At 41.2% G+C, this 21,092-nt stretch overlaps 2 protein-coding genes across 3 annotated transcripts in view; both read left to right on the top strand.

Annotated features, from left to right (window-relative positions):
- LOC116437867 (T-cell activation Rho GTPase-activating protein-like) overlaps window positions 1–21,092 on the top strand; it is a 633,784-nt gene that overhangs the window by 166,071 nt on the left and 446,621 nt on the right. The gene's annotated exons all lie outside the window — the stretch shown is intronic.
- The window catches only part of MCC (MCC regulator of WNT signaling pathway), a 186,785-nt gene continuing 167,018 nt past the window's right edge, over window positions 1,326–21,092 (top strand). Inside the window, exons 1-2 of one of the 2 annotated variants that reach the window (XM_032096158.1) lie at window positions 1,326–1,720; window positions 17,271–17,518. In XM_032096158.1, coding sequence (XP_031952049.1) covers window positions 1,341–1,720; window positions 17,271–17,518 — 628 coding nt within the window. In that variant the 5' untranslated portion in view covers window positions 1,326–1,340. The remainder of the gene's footprint in view (window positions 1,721–17,270; window positions 17,519–21,092) is intronic. The other variant, XM_032096159.1, reaches the window with a different exon arrangement.

The raw sequence follows: 21,092 nt of genomic DNA on the forward strand, positions 1-21,092 counted from the left end.
GCGTGCGCTAAGACTAAGAGTCAGACCACTGTAGGTCAGAAGATGGAACATCTGAAAGGGTAGTTGCAGCATCCTCTGGTCTCGGTGCCTTGAAAGAGTGTGGAAGTGTGTTGGCTCCATACCACAGTGCCCTGGTCATCCAGCAAGAACTAGTGTGAGCAACCTAATTTGGAAATCTGCAGACACCGAGAGAATCCGAGAGTGAGTGTATGCGTGCTTGCACTTGCAAGCAGCTCTAGTTAATAAAATGCCAGAGGGACTCTTTACCTTGTAATGACTTACTTAATCAAGGTACAATAAATATTAACAATTAGAACTGTTGCCATCAGTTAGCGTACTTGAAAGGGCCTGTGCAACGAGTGTGATAACTTTGCTGAATTTATATATTCATTAATCCCTCTCAGCAACAAGGAAGATGTTTTGTGGCATGAACTGGATGTCTTCAAAGACTTAATTAATAGGAGAAGGATAATACCTGATACTGTGAGAGAAACGCATGTCCTTAATAACAGGGTCCTTTTTTTCAAATACAGAAACAGGTTAGGAAAAAAAATTAGTTGTCCCACATTAATCACAGAGTGATGGAATAAGAAACGTAATGCTAATGTAAACAGAAATGCTGTTCTAGACCCTTTCAGAATACCTATTTCCAGTAGAGATAAAACACCACAGTGCTGGTGGCGTATCAGTTCTTTTCACAGAAATAAGAATAAAAAGCAGTGACTAGAACTTAACTAGATATTGAGAAGGGTGGCAAAGATACTAAAGGAAATTAAGAAGCCGTAGTATAGAGGCAAGATTTTTTTTTTTTTTTTTTTTCATCTGGCCTCATGGAACCCGCAAAGAAAATTACTTTTCTTTAAATGAAAAGGAGACCAACAGACATGGAAGGGTATAGCCCGCAAACGCGTTCAGGGACAGAAAAACGAATTGTTGACCTCGCAGGTAAAATTTGATCAGTGGAAAGGAACTGGATGAGTCCAGAGGGGCACCTCAGAATGCTTTTACCTGCATTACCTGACCATACCCCACCAAACAGCTTCCAGTGCAAACGCAGGGCTACAGAAAACGCTGGCGTTTGTTGGTTTCTCTGGGCTTGGCTTCCGCAGACCAGCCAAAGCCGCAGCCAAAGCAGCACCTCCGGAGCCGGGAGCCGGCCCTGCCCAGCCCGAGGGGAGCAAGCGAGCCTCGGGGCGGGTTTGGGGGGCCCGCACTCGGCGGCCGGACGCGTCCCCCGGCAGCGAGGGCGGCTGGCTCGGGGCTGGCGGCACCGCCCGCTCGCTCCCGGCGGGTCCCGCCGTGATCCCGGCGCCGGGCAGCGGCGGCAGGAAAGCAGGACGATGCCGTGCGCAGGCGGGGAGCTCCGAGCCTCATCTGCCCTGTCCCCGCTCCGAGCCCCGGCGGGATCCCGGCCCGGGTCTCCCCCCCGCGGGCGGTGGGTGCGGGGCCGGCGGGGCCCCCACCCCGCTTTGTGCTGCCGCTCGCACTTTGCAGGCGCGGCGGCACTGGGAATTCCGGGCGCCCGAGGCAGCCTCGCCTCCTCCTCCTTCCCCACCTCCTCCTCCTCCTCCGGAGCGGGGCGCGTGATGGCGGCAGCCGCTGTAGCCGAGGTGAGCAGCGCCGGCAGCAGCAGCACCGATACCTCCAGCACGGGCGAGGAGGAGAGGATGAGGCGGCTCTTCCAGACCTGCGACGGCGATGGGGATGGCTTCATCAGCAGGTAGCGACAGCGAGAGGCGGCTCTTTGCTGCTACGGAGCCGTCTCGTCCTTCCCCCCCGCCTCGCGTGCCCCGGCGCTCAACTTGTGGGCGACTTGGAGCAGTTGCGGGAGCGCAGCCCCGCCGGGCGCTCCGCGGCTCCCGCCCCGCTCCCGCCGCCACCGGGGGCTCCGGCGGGGCCTCGGCACCGAGAGCTTCCCGGGACAGCGGGCGAACGCTGCCCGCAGCACTTCCACGTCCGCCGGGGCTGAAAGGTGACGCCTCCAAACCTGGTTTTTATCAACTCGTGCCCCGGGCAGGTGGTTTTTGCAAGTAAACACACAAAAAGCCGGTCGTAGGTAACCTAGGAGAAAACTCGTACTGTTCTCCCGGATCCTATGATTTGGGTTGTCAGTACGGTTTAATCAATACTCCTGTTACACAGTTTCGTTTAAATTCCTCTGCTGGTCCTCAGAGAGTTTGAGGAGTGTCACCCAGGCTGATATTTTGGTGTGGAAGGGTGAGCATGTACATTGGCAGGAGACAGTCGGAAATAAGCCCCAGTGGAAGGTTGATGTGTTTTGGTCAGGAGTTGGTTTTGTGGCAGTGGTATTTCTGAGCTCTCACGCCATCATTTAAAAAATACCGAACTTCAAAAGGTGGGATTTGCCAGAGGTGCTGGAAACTTGCGTTTTCAAAATGAAACTTACGCTGTTGCATGCCATGAGTAAATGCCTCTAGAGAACTGGGGCAGTGAGGGAATTTCTTAAATTGGCCATTTAACCTGTAACCTAAGAATATGACCCCACAAAAAGGCTAAGTAAACTTGAATCCCCACTGCCATCTCTTTGGAGCCAGAAAGTTGTTGAAAATCTGTAACAACTGGCAGTCACTTTAAAAATAAAGTTCAAGGGTTGTGATATTTCTTATCTAAACATCTCCCTGAACACTTTCCTCCCCTGTCCCCCCCAGCCTAATGATTATTTTGACAGTTGTGGTTTTGAAATATAAACTTTGAAAATGTGTACTTTCCAACCAGTGTGCTAAGACTGCTTCCCTTTCCGTTTGTTTACAGTTTCATGGAATTGATTCTGATATCTGAAAACTTACAACGTTCATGTAAAGTGTGCACTGTCTCCTCAGAGCACACTTGCTGATCTGTACTGTGATGTTTTTCTGCAGTGTAAACTCTCTGTGTATTTATAATTTAAAGACCTTACTCGGGGAATGTTAATGTTGCTGTTCTAGAGTTTCATACAGACGATTGAGAGATGTTACCATGACACAAGCTACTCCTTTCTGATCGACTGATCCACATTCCCTTAGTTTTGTCCCAGATTTGTAGTCTGTGTTCTTCTAAGTAGGTGTTTCAGAGTGTTGCTTGAAGTACAGTGTTGAAAACTCTAGGATGTGTCTGAGTAGGGACACTGGATTTCATGAGGAGATGGAAATAAAGCCCAGGGCCTGGGTGGTGGTTGAAAGTCCTTCAGGAGATGGTGGATTCATTGTTGAAGGTTGCTGATACTTTGCTTCAGGAGGGAGTTTTGCTTTCTACGCAGAACTGGCTTTTATCAGAGAACATGGTGTTACAAATTACTATCTTACTTTAAATCTCTGTATGTGGTGTATTGGTGCGCAAAGCACAGTCCCCAGACACGTATTTCTCTATATGTGTGAGAAAGGAGGGAAAGAATATTTAAGGAATGATCTTTTACATGGCTTTACTTCATTAGATAGCCTGGGTAACGAGCTGTGTAAATGGAATGCCTTTCTTGCTTTCTGTAGTTACTCAATTTTGCTTATAATCTGTTTTATGGCAGTGGCTGATGCAGGAGAAGACTTGTCTAGTCAGATTTGGATGTCTTTATAGTATGTGCCACCATAGTCTTAGAGCCAACTCGGTCTGATTTATGGACTCACTGGCCTTGTCAGAAGTATAGCAGCTGGGGGGTTGTTGTTGTTTAGAGCCCTAATGTTTAGGTAATTGCATCTTTTTTAATGTCACAAATTAAAATAAAGAGAAAAAAGTTACAGCTGCTTTTACACTAAACTTCATCTTGCCACTCTACACATCCTGTTTGTCTTGCTTCTGGGTTTATTCATAGAGGGTTTTTTTGTTTCATACGGGCCAGTTGCTTGGTTTTCCTGTTCCTTCATGCCCTGCTTCCTTGGACTTCCCTTCGCTCATCCTTGTGGCCAACAATTTTTTTGCCTTTCTTGCAGCCCCAGTGGAGTTTGGAGGCTGACTTCTGCATGTCACAAGGTCTTTTACAGCGGGTTAAACAATAAATAAGCAATAAATGCCCAGGCATCTGTATAAAGAGCTGAAGAGATAGAAGCCAGCACTGTAAAATCAGCTCCTTTCTTGTGTACTAGAACTAGACTTCCCTGTGATCTATAACCTATCACTAGCATAAGCTTTTTAAAAAGTAGCTTATTTTCAATGAAATGGGGCTGAAATTTGCAATTTTGCAGCTGCTACTGAGTATAAATTTTATCTTTGAAAATTAGTATCCCTTTGTTTGCAGGGCTGAAGCTTGGTCAGTCATTTCTTTGCCTGGCACATACAGCAGTTTGTTTATAAAATTTCTGTTTCTCCAGCTCCAGAGCTGTTAAGGAAGAGAAGATCTTTATACTTCTTACTACTTATGCCAGCCAAAGCAGGCATTTTGTGTGTGTGTTTATTTAGTTCATATTGCATGGGGAAAAGAGCTATTTGCATTCCTAATGGAATAGCATGGTGTCTCAGCTGTGGAAATGCTTTGTCGTGCATCAAACTGTAATAAACCGCTTCAAATAATAGCAGGGAAGTACAGGCACAGATGGAGAGGAGGAGCATGTCCTGAGATACTGATTAGTGTTCAGGCTCTCACCTGAGATATTGATTAGTTTTCAGGCTCTAAATAGGATGATATCAAAACAATAAAGCCTAATTAAGCATGTACCATTGGTGATTATAATCCAGAAGACACTGAGCTATGGGATATGGAATGCTAAACCAGTGTCTCTGAGTCTTGCATTTACATGTGCATATTGAAATTTTGCAGCATCCAGCTAGAGAAGAGTACTAAGAAAACACCAGAGCTTTAACTTGTTGGCTTGTACTGAAATGGCTTTTGATTCTTTTGGGATTAATATTTATTACTTAATTATTTTAACGTCTTAAAATGTTTGGCATTCTTCTGATACTTCTACAACAAGACGTAATTTCACAAGAAACAACTAACCAACCAACCAGCCAACCAAAAATACTTCCCTGCACCCTCCCCAACTCCTCAGTTGCAAAGCAGTCCACAGTTAAGGCTGGATTCTGAATGCTTGAGATCAGCTGGATGAGCATTGCTGAGAGCAGAAGGCAGCCTTAAACACTGTTCACATCAGAACTTTAGTTTTGCAGCTGTAGCTGGATTCTGTTGTTATTAACAAAGAGCTGTTAACTGAAAAAGCAGTAATTGCTTTTCTTTGTTTTATTCTGTTTGCTTTGAAAAGCTTCAGAATCTGTTGTTACAGTTATAAACATTTTCAATTTCAGAGGGTTGATGTTTTGGGGAGGACACCTGTGCTTTTTTTTCTTTTTTTCTTTTTTTTTTAGGGGGGTGGGGGGGTGGGCTACTGTCTGCATATGTAGTCTTGAATGCTGGGTTTTTCTGGGTGACAGGCTAGATTAATGTCTTCTTCAGAAACCTACTTGCCTTGTAGCTTTATTATATATGGATTGTACTGAAATTCCATTTAGTACATAATGAATTTCATCTTCACTGCAGAAGTCCCTCAATGGGTTTTGGATTACTCCATTCTAACGCTGCAAAGTCTAAAGAAGGTAATTTTGAATTTGCAGGAAATACTTCTGCTTTAAAATTAAGGTATGAGCTGTGGAAATAATGGGTGAAGAAAAAGTTAATTTCATTATTAAGTTACAAATATGCTAGCTTTCCAATTTTAAATTTTGAGCATGGATAAATAATTTTAGGATTGTGAAGGAGAAAGGTAAAGCTAGTGTTTAGTTCAAATAGAACTTTGTCATCATATTAACAATAGTGGAATGAAGTTCTGTTTGTAGAGTTTGTGTGAAAATGATGTTGTCTGTGTACACAATTTTTTTTTATACACTGGGGTGAATGTCTTACAGAAAATCTTGGTAAAAGTAGAGTAAGATGTTAAAAACCCGATAAACGTACTAACTTTGTAATGAGCTTATACAGCCTGTTAAAAGGATGTGCTGAATGACCGTGCCTTCTCGAGCCCTGCACAGAAGCACTTAAAAGAAACTTGTTGGATTTGATTTGTTACCTGAGTGGTTTCAGTGGTACCTTGCTTTAGGAGCTCAAAGCCTTTGCAAGTACAGGCTGATCCTTCCCTTTTTCATGGGTTGTCACAGTAGTAGGACATTCCCAGCTTTCTTGCTGAGTATATTTTGGCACCCCCTCAGTGTTTCTGCATCTAGTGGCTGTGTGCTACTAGAGGAGAAAACCAGTACTATCAAGAAGATAAAGTATGTATCTATTCATTGTGTTTTTAAGGGAGGAGATTTATTCTTCTATGGTCTCTGTTACTCTCCACAGCAGTCCTTACCATTTAGTTTAATATTTTTTTCAAGTGCCTGATTTTGCTAATGTGCTTCAACTTCTGTGCTTAACATTTAAAGAGATGCCTATTGAAGCACAAAAGGACCGATTAAAGGAAGCAGCAAAATCAGTGTGGGTTCTCTGTGACCAGTCAAGTTACCACTGGTGGTAAAACACGTGTTAAATCCATAAGATGACCATTTATGAAGTCAGGCAAACATGTTCAGTCAGGGTCTCTGAGAACTTACTTTGGGCATGAGTTAATATTCTGCAAACAGAGGCTTTCTAGTCTCTGCAGGGTATTCTGTGCTGTTCGACAGCAGTATCAGGCACAAGCTGTTTTGAGTGCTCAAATGTCAGCAGGCTAGGGAGTGGTAAAGCTATTTATCCTACAAGCAAGAGGTTTATGAAAGGTCAACTCTAGCAGAACAGGTGGAAATAAAAAACTGCCTTTGAAGACTTGTGAGAGAAATAATATTTATTTTGCTGCTAGTTTTGCAGCTACTGGGATTTCAAATTTCAAAAGCAGTTTGATCCCAGTACTGTACAGTCCTAAGTCTGGCCTCAGTCCAGCTGTCTAACAAGGAGACATCATTTAGAAGCAGTCTGCAGAATGTCAGCAAGATTGGGGCAAAGCTTTGTTTAGTCCTTGCCTTCAGTCTGGCTCTTCATACAACGGGCTGTTCTTACGACAAAGCTAAAAAAGCTGTTAAGACCTCAGTACAGGATTTTATTCTCACTTGAGGTCTGGAGTATTTGCTCTGTGTTTTCTTTAAACCAACTCAGTTTTAGAAATTCCAGGGGAAAAAACCTCCCAAATCTCCAGAACCCCCAAACTGCTGCCCCTGCCCCTCCCTGCCCCCCCTCCCCACCCCACTTTGGTAAAATGTATTTTGTCCTTGCACGAGTGCTTTAGTTTGTCTTGAAAATAACTTCAGCTTCCAGATCTGTTCCTAGACTTGTTCCTTAAGCTTAGTCTTCAGCCCTCTCCGTTAGGAGGCTGTCACAGTGTTTGTGGTCCATGTTACTGAAGGATTGCTTTTATATGGATACAGCAGAATACTTACTGTATATCGAGTCTAATGGTGACTGGAAGCACTGTGCTGTTTCTCACATGATTGTAGTATGTTTTCTCTGTTTCTCTTGGGACTTGCCTTAGTCAATGATTCCACAGTTTTATAGAATTTTGTGGGGTTTTAGTCCAACTTTGTCTTCCACAGGTCCTCTCAGAGCATCATAAACAAAAAAGGAATAAGCTATGGGGAAAGCCAGGTGGGTGGACATATATGAAAAGCCAGAGAGACATGCTTAGTTTAGGATGAAGAAAAAGGTATCCCTTTTGTTAAATACTGTGTCTAGAAAATACACCAAGAATCAACATTCATTAAGGGATTATGTATTTCAAAGTCTGTATATGTTACAGCTGATACACAGTTGGAGGAATGTATTCCAGCTTGAATTTTCTGAACACATTAAATTTTTTAATTAGTTAGCAGTCCTGTTCTTATGTAAACAGCAGACACCTGAAGGGTGTTTTAGCTGGAGCTGCTACTGTTTTGAAGTTAGTGAAGTTACTTGGTGTGTTTTGTGTAGGCTATTGCTTTTGTCTTTCCTCATAGGCACTAACAGTCTGGTAAAAGGGACTGAAGTATATATCTCAGGCTTGTTGTTACGTGGCATTACTGTATTTTCTTTCTTAGGAGCTTGTTGTCCAGGTAGATTGTACTGTGGAAAGACTGACTGAACAGTAATTCACTTGAAAATACAAATGTCAATTTTTTGGATCCCTTTGAAAGTTACCATCCAGCTGGCTTCCAAGCATTGAAGTTATATGTTATCTTTATTATTTTTAATTGCTTTTTATTTATTTTTTGCTGAGATTGTTGCAAGTACCATGTTATTTGGGTTATTACTGTAAGAGAAGTTAACCTCTCTTTAAAGTCAGTAATTTCTAAGTCATTTACTTCCCTTTTGTGGTGAAAAAAGAAGTAGTTGTTAAACTGGGATGTTTTTGCCTTCTGTTTTCTTGGGTTTCTTGGTGGCAATTCTGAAAGATGAACTTCACAAACATACTCTGTTACTTTCTTCCCAGGGGTGATGGGGAGCAGGGGCCCTCATAGGATGCTTCAGTACTTGGTCTTTCTAGCAAATGCATAGCCCTGGCTTTATAGCAGAGGAACCACTGGTGACTGTTCCAGCGGAATGACTGGGATTATGGTAAATATTTGGTCTTGTTTAGCTCATGTGTGACTGCATCTTCCATTTACAGCAGACAAGGCAGATGGCATCCTCCTTAACCGCTGTTGGTTAACTCGTGTTAGGAGTTGCTAAGGAGCAACTTTCTATATGTTTTCAAATTTAATTTGGCAAAACCTATAGTTTGAAATTCATGGATGGGTTGACTCTGTTGGGAGGCATTTGAATGAGAGAAGAATTGTTCCAGTCAGCTCCTTGTTTTTATTTGTATTTATTGTTTGAGGGTGCCGCATGCAAATACTTTGCTGATAGTTGTGGATGGCTTCTAAAATTATTTAACAGTCCTCTTTGTCTCTGATTGCTGGGGTAGGCTAGAGATTACCTGAAATTGATTGAAGCAACAGGTCATACATGTTCTGATTTGAAGTAAGTAACCTCACAAAATACTTGGGCACCTGGCCTTTCTTGCAAAAAACACACCCCTCAGCTGTGTACCTGCACTCCTTATGCAGTAAACTGGGAGTAGCAAGTAGAGGGTTTCATGATTTTTTAAGTCAGCCTGTTCTGCCAGATGAGTTGTTCTACTGTGCATGGTCCTGAAGTTTCACTCTGTCTGCACTAGAATTTGTTCAAGGAATCACCTTAGCTGTACACTAGCTCAGTAAGAAATATTTCTTTGCAGCATGGCCAGTTTATATTGTGACTTTTTATCTGGCTGTGTGACTTTTAATGTTGGCACAAGATGGTGGAGGCGGGGGGGGAGAAAAGAGCTTCGGGGTTAGTTGTGATCCCTCTGGTTATGTCTGCTTGATTTTTAAACACACTTCACTCCAAATGATCTGAACTAAGAAATCCCTCTAAAAGTGAATTCATTTCCGGAAGTGTAAAAGAACAGCGGAGGTTTTATTGAGACTCTGGTATCTCAGCTGGTAGAGGAAGGGCATTAACAAGGCTCGTGTTGTGCCTAGTTGAGTGTTGTCCAAAGGATGGGCTTCAAATGGCATTTAAAGGAAAAGTTGTGCTGTGGATACGTGGCTTTTCAAATCCACCTTATTTTTACTGTGAACATTCACATGCATCTTTTAGAATAAATAGTACATATATGGAATTCATCCTAGTGCAGTGACTTTTGCATTATTGACCTGTGTTAATTAACATCACTGTAATGCTTAATTGTAATCAGCACATTCAATATCTCCTTTCTTCTGAGGGTTTTTCTGCAGCAGTATTTTTTATATTTAATAGAAAAGAGCAGTATTTATGTAGTATTAGTGGTTATTCGATGAAATCCCTTACGTAATTTTGGAGGCTAAGTCAGGTGGCAGAGACCAGACCATCTCTGAATGAAACCTGTGCTCGTGGTAGTTGCTGACCAAGTCTGTAGGTTGAATTGTTACTGTGTATTAGCAGTATATTTGAAACTAGCGAACAGCACAAAAGAAAGCACAGAATGGGAGAGATTCTATTGACAAACTCCGCTTCTCTGTTGACAGATGGACCTTTGTTTGCCTGCAACAGTTCAGTCTCCAGAGATGAGAGCTTTGGCCACAAAGGGGACACAGGTTGAGAGATGCAGTTTGTGCTATCAGTACGGAGTAGGTGATCAGAGAACAAAGTTAAAGCTATTTGTAGTGAGTAGAATATGCATTTGTTGTGTCATCTGGAAAACACATTTCTGTTCTGGGAAGTACCGGTCGGGGGCTGGCTGTCTTGTCCGTATCTCGTATGAAACGGGGGAGAGACACACACAGACACACCGTGGTGGGGAGGTGGGGAGGGAACCGTGACCTGCTCCCCCAGAGGAAGGAGTGGTGGTATAGGCTGCCCACTTGGAATAGTACTGTGAGAGGTAGCCAAGGCAGGACAGAGCTGTGAAGTAAAAGCTCAGATGGCTGAATTATGAATAAAGCATACAGGGTTTTGGGGCTGGCTGATTGTTAACCCTGTCTTGTATCTGATGATGCTCAGCATTGTGGAACTGGATCAAGTTGCAAGTTAGTTGTGAACAAGCACCTGAACATGCAGAAATTGAAACTAGCAGGGAATTTCAAGTGTGAAGTTGTCCCACAGTATGGAAACAGTTTTGGAAAAGTGACAGAAAAAACAGAGAAAGAGTACCCAAGAGAGGGAGCCAGTGAGCTGCTGCTGACTAATGCTGACAAGTGTGAGTTGTTTTCTCTTTTTTGTTTTGTTTTGCTTTCTACACTGAAAATAACACATATAGTGAGACTGTTTGTGCAAATAGGACTGGTAACAAATACCTTAGATGGTAGAGGGAAGAAAGAATTTGAGGAGTGCTTGGACTTGTTTTAGTTAGTTGTACTTGAAGATCTTTGTGTAATATTCCTAAGGACAGCTTCAGAATTATTTTCCATTCTTTTTTCCTGAGCTCTTCTAAAAGATGGAAGTAACAGAAAATGGGGAAAGATAAAATGCGTTGCTTTTTTTCAAAAATGTGTTGAGATGGGGGTCAGTCTACAGACAACTTGCTGAATATGGATTTGTTAAGAAAAAGTTCAGTCAAACCCATCTAATCTAGATCTAGTGTCAGCAGTTTATGGTGGGAGTGAAACAAGAAATGCCCTTTGTCTTGTCTTTTTTAAGGCTTTTGATGTTGTTTTATGACACTTGTAGGCAAGTCAAGGAACTAGAATAAGAGAGAGTTTGGGTTTTTTTCTGAGCTATACTTGGAGGTCGTTAGACTCCAGTGCTTTGTTTTACCAATAAAATTCTGTATCAAATTGAAATCAGAAGGATGGCCTGGGCATCATTAGGTCAGCATTATTAAGGATTAATGATCTGGGTGACATAATAATGGGTAAACTTTCTTCAATCTGAGATGACACCAAGCTAAGGAAAACTGGAGACTTGCTGGGGGATAAGAGTGACAATTGGTGCTGACAGATGAAGGTATTGCTTGAAAAATTGCTTATCAACTGAGATAAAGTAGGGATAAGTAGACAACAGCACATTTGGTGGTAGACGTACAGGATGTGTGCTTGATGAAACACTTTTGAAATTTATAGTGGTTCTCAAGTTAAATTTGAATTAACAGAGTTGTACTGTTGTAGAACAGGACTTCTGCTTTCAAGTTTTAGTCTCTTTTCAGTGTATGCTTTAAGCTGGTGTCTAGTTCTGTGTGCTGTCATCCATTCAGTTGGTGGATCATTTAGAGAAAGACAAGAGCAGCTTATGTAAGATGATTAGAGATGCAAAAAATGGGGTTCTTTACTCAAAAGAAGGTGAAACATGGGCTTTAAATATATAAAGACTATTTTTCTTATCCACTGTGATGGCAGAAAACAGAGTATTCACTTCCTTTCTGAAGTAGCAATCTGAACTGTATCTGGGAAAACAGAAATTAGGAAAGTTGCAGAAGAGTGAAGTGCTAGGACAGAGCACAAGTGGAGGCTGTGGCATTCTTAAAAAGCAGCTTAGACACCCATCCGTGAGTCATGAGACTTTTTTGAGTCTGGTGTATTTTCTACACTGGGAGGGTTTAATTGCCTGTCTTCCTCTGTATAAGAGTTTGTCTGCTGAGTTATACAATTTGTCTCTTGTGCTTATAATAAGGCAAATGTGCAAGATCCCATTTAGTGCCGTATAGACTTCCACTACACAGAACTCAGTGGTTACAGAATAAATATCCCCTTGTAGGACCGCAGTCTGGTTTAGTAACCTTTTTTTCCCCCATTTGCTTTCAACTTTATGTTTACACTTCGTTTTCATTCCTTCATGTTTGGGAGCAAAAATAGAGAAAAAAATCCTATAAAAGGATCAAATGTCAGTCAATACTCTTATGTCTTCCCAGGTTTTTGTGTAGCATGAAAAAACCCATCTGTGTGAATTCCCTTCCTGATCACAACGAGATGTTAAAACTGAAGCCTCAGTGTGAGTTTTCAGATCCCAGTATCAACAGTACTCCTGCTCAGCATTTTAACAAGTGTGTCCAGCTGATGTGCCTTTTCTGCATCCCATCCTGCCTTACGTTATTTATGCCTTGACAAACACATCAGCTTCACTGAAAATGGCTCATTTACAACTTTTGCCTGGTGCTGACAATATATTTGATACACAGAAAATAGGGAGCATTGGGACAGCCATAAGGGAATGGAACTTTACAATAAAAGTGAACAAAATGGGTTTTACTGCATACCTTATACTTTCATTTAAGAAAGGGTTGATTAATACTACTACATACTCTGGCACTAGGAAGTAAAACCCAAAGAAAATACTCTTTTGTTTAGCAATGCAGAGAGTATTCCAAATATACATGTAAAAATTGTTTACACATCAATTTATGAGTTGTTTCATGTATGAATAGCAGTGATGGTCATGAATGCAGTTTATTAAACTGAGATGAGAACTGCAGGCCTTTATCCTAACAACTGTCAGGCAGAGGTATTGTTGCAGGAAACTTGTAGTTCTTCATTCTTTGACCTTTCGTGAGGACATCCAGGTTGCAGCAGGTGGAAAATTCCAGCATTTCTGAAGCTGTGCTCATTATTCCTTCAGAAGCTGCAATTTCAGTCTTGCCTTGCCACTTCCTTTAAAAGATAATGTGGAAATGCTGACTTAGTCTTATCAGGATGATCTGCACCTGATGAAGTAATAGCTTCTGTATTGTTAAACCGTTACAATTGGTAATAATTGAGGAAATTGGAGAGTTAAAAAAAAAAAACCTTCCTAAAGTATTTGTATGTGACAAGGTCTGTGGAGATACAACTGTTTAGATTATGACAAAGGTAATGAAATCTGTTTCTGAGCCAGAAGATTCTTTTTTGTGTTTGTTGCTTGTTCTAGAAAATATTTCTTTAAGAAAGCAGACTAAGTAAGAGCTGCTGTGGATGTTTGTCCTCTTTCCCAGTCTACTGGACTGCTCTACCTGCTAGTGAACCTCTTCTCTTCTGTAAGGTCAAGACATGTATCAGGCCTTAGGTGGACTACAAAACTACATAAATTCTCTATCCCGCACCCTCACATGTAGGTGACGATACTGTTTTTATTCATGTTTTGCAGACAGCAGTGGACATAGTCTTTTAGTCTGGTGACCTTCAGAAATTCTCTCTGTAGCTGGGTGCTAACCTTGAGATGCTTTTTTTGCCAAAGATCATAGTGTCATACAGAGGGCTTCTGTGATACACACTGTGAAAAACGAGGTTTACTCTCCTGTGAGAATTTAGAGGGTTTAATATAAAGACAATAGGAGACACATAAAATAAAGCAAAGGGATAACGGCCGGGTGCCTTGGCGCTCTGCCAAGAGCACACCTGATGCTCGAGGTGAGTCCTTTTTATACCATTTTTACTGTCCGTTCTCTATTCATATTAAAACTTTTCCAGGAATTGATCTGCATGGCCACTCCTTGGTTCTGCCTTTTTAGAGCATGCGTAGTCTTCGGCCTTGTGGTTTTATTTCTTTTGATTCTTGAGGTTGGGCCCGCTAGGTAAGAGTCGATGGTAGGGGTGGACCTCTTAATTCTCCAGTCAGGGCTGATTGCAGCTTTGGGCCTCTTTGCCCCTCCGGCAGAGCGGTGATAAGGGCTCTCGGACTCTCCTGGCCGCCCGTTCTCCGGGTGGAGTAGCCTTTGGGCCCTTTTGTTCTCTGGACAAAGTGTTGATTAGCAGCTTCTTGGGCCTCATCCTCTGCTCGCTTGGAGGTTATCTTACTTGCTCACACTTGCTAACATTCTTGCTAAAAAGAGAGAAAACTACATCCACACAGCAAAAGCATTTCTAACATTATATAATATCTACCGTAATACTTTGCGAGAAGCCAATACTATAATATATGTTTATAACAACACTCACTGTGGTTTCTGCTTTCTTGGTATTTCAGATGACTTTGGAATTAATTGTGTGTTACTTCTGTTCATCCAGATTGAGAAATAAACATTTTGATACAGCGTGCTTCATGTGATGCTTGGAGCCTCTTACCCAATGATTTCTATCCCCATCTAAAACTCTGTTAAAAGTTTATTCTGAACCAAAGGTGTCACTCTGTGAGCTTTTTGGAATACTCCTGACTGAAGATGAGCACAGTTCTGGGATTGCTGCCAGGATTGTTTGCCTGTGGTTGCTCATAGAAAAGTCAAAGCTAGAGAACTGATGTGATTCTGTGGTTTAAGCAGTCAGGGGCTTGACTTGCTGTGAGAGAGCAAATGGAGCAGCAGGTCCAGGATGCTCTGGAGATTGGTGGCTGCACAAGGGACCTAAACTAAACACCCTCCTACCAAGAGCAAAAGTGATCTGGAGTGATTTCAGTACATCTTTCAGATCGGCAACTTCTTATTGCCTCTGAGCGCTCCGTTAGTCGGTCCTTTTTAGATTAGTCCTTTTAAAAATAATGTTTCAAATAGATTACTGTTTATCTACAGTATTGGTCTAAAAGTGACTCATGACACAACTGCATGGAACAGGTTTTCTTACACTGTTTATTTACTCTACTTGCCTCTAGGTGAATCAGGGGGATGGGAAGCAGGAGAATTAGTTTGTTAGGAACAATGCATCCAGCTTGGTCAGCATACCAGGGCAGGAAGAAAAGATAAGAGACCACTGATAAGGGCAGAGGGAGTCTCAGACAGACATCCTGCGCTCAACCCAAAACTAGCTCAAACCAGTCTCGAAGCTTAAACCCAGGCCAGGGGTACAAAAGAGCATGCATAGGGAAGAAAGGTGAAAAGTTCAGGATGATGAAGACTCCTGACTTCATCAAAAAGACCCTCGGAAGACCCCTACCAAAGCCACCGAACTACGCTGTGCAAGCGCAACGCGGATGTAAATGACTTTTGGGTTCATTATAATACGAAGCGAGGCTGGGCGGGGCTAGGTGATGAATATGTATAGACGTGTTGCGAAACTTAATGAATATGGAACTTGTAACCCTGTAAATACCGAGCTGAATGCAGCTGTCAGCACGCATGATTTTGGAGGAGCGATCCCCCGTGCGTCCCAGCGCTGGAAATAAACATACCTACTTTACTACTTCTTTAGTAGTGGAGTTCTGTCCGCTCTTCATAGGGAACTTGGCTGCATTTATAATTTTGACTTCCCTCTTCAAAGGTGTTTGTGCCCCTAGACTGCAAGTTGCATAAGCAAAGAGTAAATGTTTCCTGGCAAAATGATGGTACCTTTTTACTAGCTGAAAATTTAAATAGTTTTAAGAAAATGTATGGTTTCTCCTTGTTGTTATGTAGTATAACAATTGCCAGATTTCCTTTATAAATCAGTTTGTATTTGTGTAACACCTTTAGACTGTAGGGAACCAGTGCTGAGTTTGGACATGTCCCTATGGGCTGCAGTGAAATAGAGGCTTACAGTTGTCACGAACAGGGCTGTGTAAGGTGTGCTACCAGTGCCGTAGCCTCCTCCCACCACAGTATAGCAGATTAATTCTTCTGGGGCCAGGGCAACAGACCTGTGTCCTGGAATCCCATGGCAAAATCACCCTGCACTGCTTTTCCTCATACTCATTCCAAAATTAGCACACCTCTGCAGAGTCCCTCAATCTGATGGCTATGCCTGATCTGTTCCAAGAGAACAGATACATAGACATAGCTGAATGGTATCTGTCACTCCCCATGTAAAAATCTGAATTTGTTGTCATCCTTACTCTCCTTTGCAACACCCTTGTGAGATGGTATGTGTACTGTTTTAATTTTTAAAAACAGGGAACTGAGCCATGGAGATTATTTATTAGTTGAACAGATTCAAATCTAAGAGCAAAACTCAGATCAAAAATAGAACTGCTATTAATAATAGCTTATATTTGGCCTATGTGATTAATTCTTCTATAATAAAGTTATTTCTTGTCATAAGTAGAGATTTGGTTGCTTTCTGCTATTTTTATTGGGGTTTTTGTTTGTTTGTTTTTATTTTTTAAAACTACATGGTCATGTTGTTATTATCATCATCATTGTTATCGTCATCCTCATCATCATAACCATTACTGTTGTTACTGTTATTATTATCTAATTTTATTGTAAACAACTCTCACAAGAATTCTGTTTCTGCAGCTCTGGAATTCCTGCATAGAAGTGACTTACAGAGATCCATCCAACGTACATCTTTCTGTAGAATAGAATGGGCCTTGATTCTGATAATAAGCTACTTCAGTGAAACTGTTCATGCAAAAACTTTGAATATTTCAATGTATCATGTTTTCATGGAAACCTTCTGAATGCCCTGATATTAGTAATGAAATAATAATATTTCTAAATATGCTAATAATTCACATAATACTAATATTACACATTTCCTTTGCTTTCCTTCTACAGAAAGATTTTGTACAACACAGAAATAAGCCATATGCTTTTAAGCTTCTTAAAAGAAGCCGTAACATAGAAACACACTCATACTATTTGTGGTATAAATTGATGTGGTAGTGCTATGCAATCCAGTTCAAAAAGTGTTTAAGAAAAGGATGGCATGAAAGAAGCAGCGAAATGTGAGAGTAGCAAAGTAGTGGTAAGTTAAAAAAAAAATTTTAATAAGAGAGAATGGGGCACCCAGATTTTGATAGTGTAGAGCAGCTGCTGCTTCAGATCTGGCTGAATTGGTTTGCCCCTATTTTATGTAGAATGTGATTATTTGTAATTTGATGAATATGCATCTGTCATCATTCAGTTCCTGGAGAAATTTTTTCAAGATTTTGTTTTCTTCAGTAGTTGGCTTTTTGGTTTTAAATGTCTGTGCATTAATGCATATCCAGATTAGACTTTTCTTCTAAACTAAGTTGTTGTTTATTTTGTTTTCTCTATTCCCACTTTTCCAATCTTCCCCTGCCCCCATTTTCCCTCTAAAAATATCTTTAGGAATGACTTGCTGATGGTGTGCCGCCAGCTGAATATGGAGGCGTCTGTTGCAGAGATCATGCACCAGCTGGGAGCAGATGAAAATGGAAAAATTTCCTTCCAGGATTTTAGTCAGTGCCGCATGGAACTTGTACAGGAAATCAAGAAGGAGGAAGTGGAGCTTTCTGTGAAATCGGATGACTCTTGTAAAAAGAAAAAGTTAAGGGATAGAGTAGCTTCCTGGCCAACTAGCAGCAATAAGAGTTTAGGTAGGTATGACTTTTAAATGTCTTGTTGGTGTAATTTAACAAAAGGTTAACTCTGGGGTGTTTGTTACTGATTTTACTGGCATTAGGGTTGCCCCTAAAGGACTTTGAATCTGCCTTGGCATAATTTCATCATATGCTAGAGTGCTGTTGTAACTGATGCAGTCTTGTCATCAGAATGTAGACTAGAATGTGTGCAGAGCATCCTCTTCTAAAAGTGCAAGTTGCACAAGAGAACAGACTTCCTTGGAAGGACAAGGGCTGGTAACTGAAGATCCAGGGAGTTCTCTGTTCTCTGTAAAGCCCATACAGATACATAGGTAGAACTGAAAAATGAGGAGAGACATAATCTTGGTTCCAGTCATAATACACTGTAGGGATGGATGTTTCTTGGATGCTTTAACAATCATTCCACTGGATCCAGTGGGAGATCTGAATGCTGGGAGAGCATTAGATTATGGTTTAGAGAATACAAAAATAGTCCTCCATCTGGTTAAAAACCAAACCAAAAAAACCAAAACCACAACCAATCAAACCAAAAGAAACCACCACTACCACCAAAACCAAACCACAACACCCCCCAAAACCCCAAACCAACAAACAAAAAAGTGCTATTCCATCCACAGGAACGTAGGACGTAGGAAGGGATTATCTATGTCGTTGAGCCTGGTCCTTGATAACACTATGACCAGCCAGCATTAGGTCAGCAGTGTTAACACCTGCGGAATGGTTCCTTTCACCCTGTAAAAAATGCAAGAGACTAGAGGACACAGATTCTGGGGTCAAAAATGGCAAAGGGTGCTGCCTTGTGGAGAAAGCTGAGGATGCTGTTCATTCCCCGGCTGCCTACAATATGCAGCAGTGCATACTGGCTAAGCAGGACTGCTGGCTGGGGATATGGAACTGACCTGCATCCATGCTTTGCAAAAATACTATCCGCCTCTGATTGTGTTTAGTTGGAGCTGTGTCTCCTCAGCCTTTTCTTTAGGCTATATGAGCCCACATGTTTTAAAACACTTTTTTAACTAGAAGTCTTCCATTAGTCTTCCTCTATTAGAAAAATAGTTTTTCTTTGCATATGTCCTAAATTAAATTTGGAATATTTTTTGCTGTTGGATGTGCTTTATACTTCTTCTGGACAGTTGTATTCCGGCTTCTCGTGTTAGTGGCCTGTTGTCAGGTGTAACGTTTAACATCAGATTTATTTATTTATTTGAAGGTAGTTGATGGTACGTGGGATTTCTGTTTTAGCACCATGATGCAAAGCATACTGAAAACACAATACAGATACAAGTCACACATAGCAGAAGAGAGCAATTGCAGTGCACAGCTCCATCACAGCACCAGCGTGGTTGAGCCATGTACTCGTGTACCCCACACTCGCCTGGCTAAGTCTGGGAGACATTCACACTCTTACTGAACTCAGGGAGAAACAACAGCACCAGTTGATTCTCTCAGCTGTTTATAGTTTATCTAAAGCAAAACCTATCCTCAGGTTCTCTTGATTGGTGATGAGATCAACTCAGCTTATTTGCAGCAGCTGTGATCAGTCCCAGCCTACATCCTTCCCTGAGCTTCATGGGCACATCACCCCAGCCCATCTCTAATCCTGCTCCCATGGTAGGGCTTTACTGATCAGTCACACCTTGTCTTTATTTCGTCAGTAGTCAGCTTCACAGAAAGTAAAACTGGGCATGTGTTGATTTTGGTGGTTTGGTCCATCTATTAGTTTACTTATTTATTTGCTTTGGAGAGATGGGTTTAGCATCTTCTCTCTTCTAGTCACTTTGCACATGTTTTTGGCTAGTCATCTCGGGAATTAAAATTTTCCTTGTTTACTTTGTATCCTTGGTGAACTCCTTATCTTTTTGCTTTTTGGATGGACTGTACTACTCCTTTATCCCATCATCTCTCTTGCTCCTTGGCTTTTCATTTCAGCTTCTCAGTATAGCAAATCTGTTTCATAGCTCTTTTTATCTTCTGTCTTGTATTTTATGGTTTCCTAGTCATATTTTGCTATAGAGGTACTCTTTTGTTAGTATTTCTTTTGTTTATTCTTCTTCCATATATATTATTGAACTGCAAGACTCTGTAGTTTCTATGCCCATTTCTCCCACCACTTTCTGTATCGAAATCTTCACAAACCTTGTGCTCAGTTGATTTCCAGCCTGTGAATCTGTTTATGGAGCTGTATCAGACAATATTTCAAAGCCCAGATTGTGCCTAATAACTTTTTTTTTTTTTTGGTTTAAGGATATTGTGTGTCCCATTGCTCATACAGTTATTTTGTGTTGCATGCTTTTCCAGTGCTGCCGCAGTTGTATTTTTCTGCAAAACAGAGTTGTTGTTCTGCCCTCAGATGGCTATGCAAAGTTTCTGTTTCCTGACCAGATTTCTGGGTTTTAAAATCTTCTTTCTTAGACAAGCCAGCCTAGTAATTATGATTTGTAATAATCAGAGATGAAAGACAGCTCCTAAACTTTGTAAGAGAAGGACCTACATAATAGTCTCAAAGTTTATCCCACAACGAAATCGTACTAATTTCTGCCAAAAAGTATTCATAGATGAACTTCCAAATTTATTAGTGTATAGAATTCAGTCCCTACTATTTTTTTCCTATTGTCCAATTGCTGTTAGTTTTACAAGAATAATTTAATGCGTTTTTAAAGTTGGTGAGTGAACCCACTTTTCTTTTCCTGTTTTTTCCCCCAAAAGTTAAGTCCAGAAGACTTTAGAATTTCTTGCCTTGATATATGCTGCTGATCAAGTGTGACTGTTTTACTGGACTGTACTTCTAGAGCTATAGGGAACTACGGGATTTGTCCTTTTCCTGCTTTGACTCTTGCAAGAATTCTTAGAGAACATATGGAGATGCTCCCCTGAAAAAAAAGAATGGGAGGAAATACTAAAAATGAGCATTTAGAATGCAACTGCTTTTTATTTGGTTGTAAAAGAGAACCATTGTGGCAGCACTATTCAAAATGTTCTACATAGCTTTCTTTTCAAAGAGTCAAGGGAACACCCCTGCAATATATATTTCTGTGATATAAACTCAGCCTGTGGTATGAACATAATGACAGCTGAAGAATTACACTTGCAGTACAAGCTTGAATTATTATCTGCACACTTCTGTGCCTTTTGTGATCAGAGAACTGATTGTGTTATATTGGCTCCTTGCTGTTGCTTTCTAAGTGTTGTTTAAGACAAGACAAATTCAAATGTGGGCTTGGTGGATTTTTTTTTTTTTGTGTTACCTTTTTTTTTTTCTGGTCAAAGCATACTGTTTTTATTAAGCTTTATTTTCAAAGAGAGTTTACAGGCCTCTTTTTCACGACTAATTTCTACAGAGTATATCAGCTGTTGATAATGTTTGAAAGCTGTTATCATGTATCCATGTGGGGCACATAAATGACAGAATTTCGAAACTCATCTGACTGGTACTGAGTGGCAGGGGTCCTGATGATCTCAAACAAAGGAGTCTAGCCGTTGACATGAATGTTTTTACACTGCAAATTTGTGTGTAGTTGTGCAGCAATTTTGTGCTGCCTTCTTGGAACTGTTCCAAATTCTTAAAAAA

This window comes from Corvus moneduloides, chromosome Z (genome assembly GCF_009650955.1).
Source record: "Corvus moneduloides isolate bCorMon1 chromosome Z, bCorMon1.pri, whole genome shotgun sequence".
NCBI lineage: Eukaryota > Metazoa > Chordata > Aves > Passeriformes > Corvidae > Corvus > Corvus moneduloides.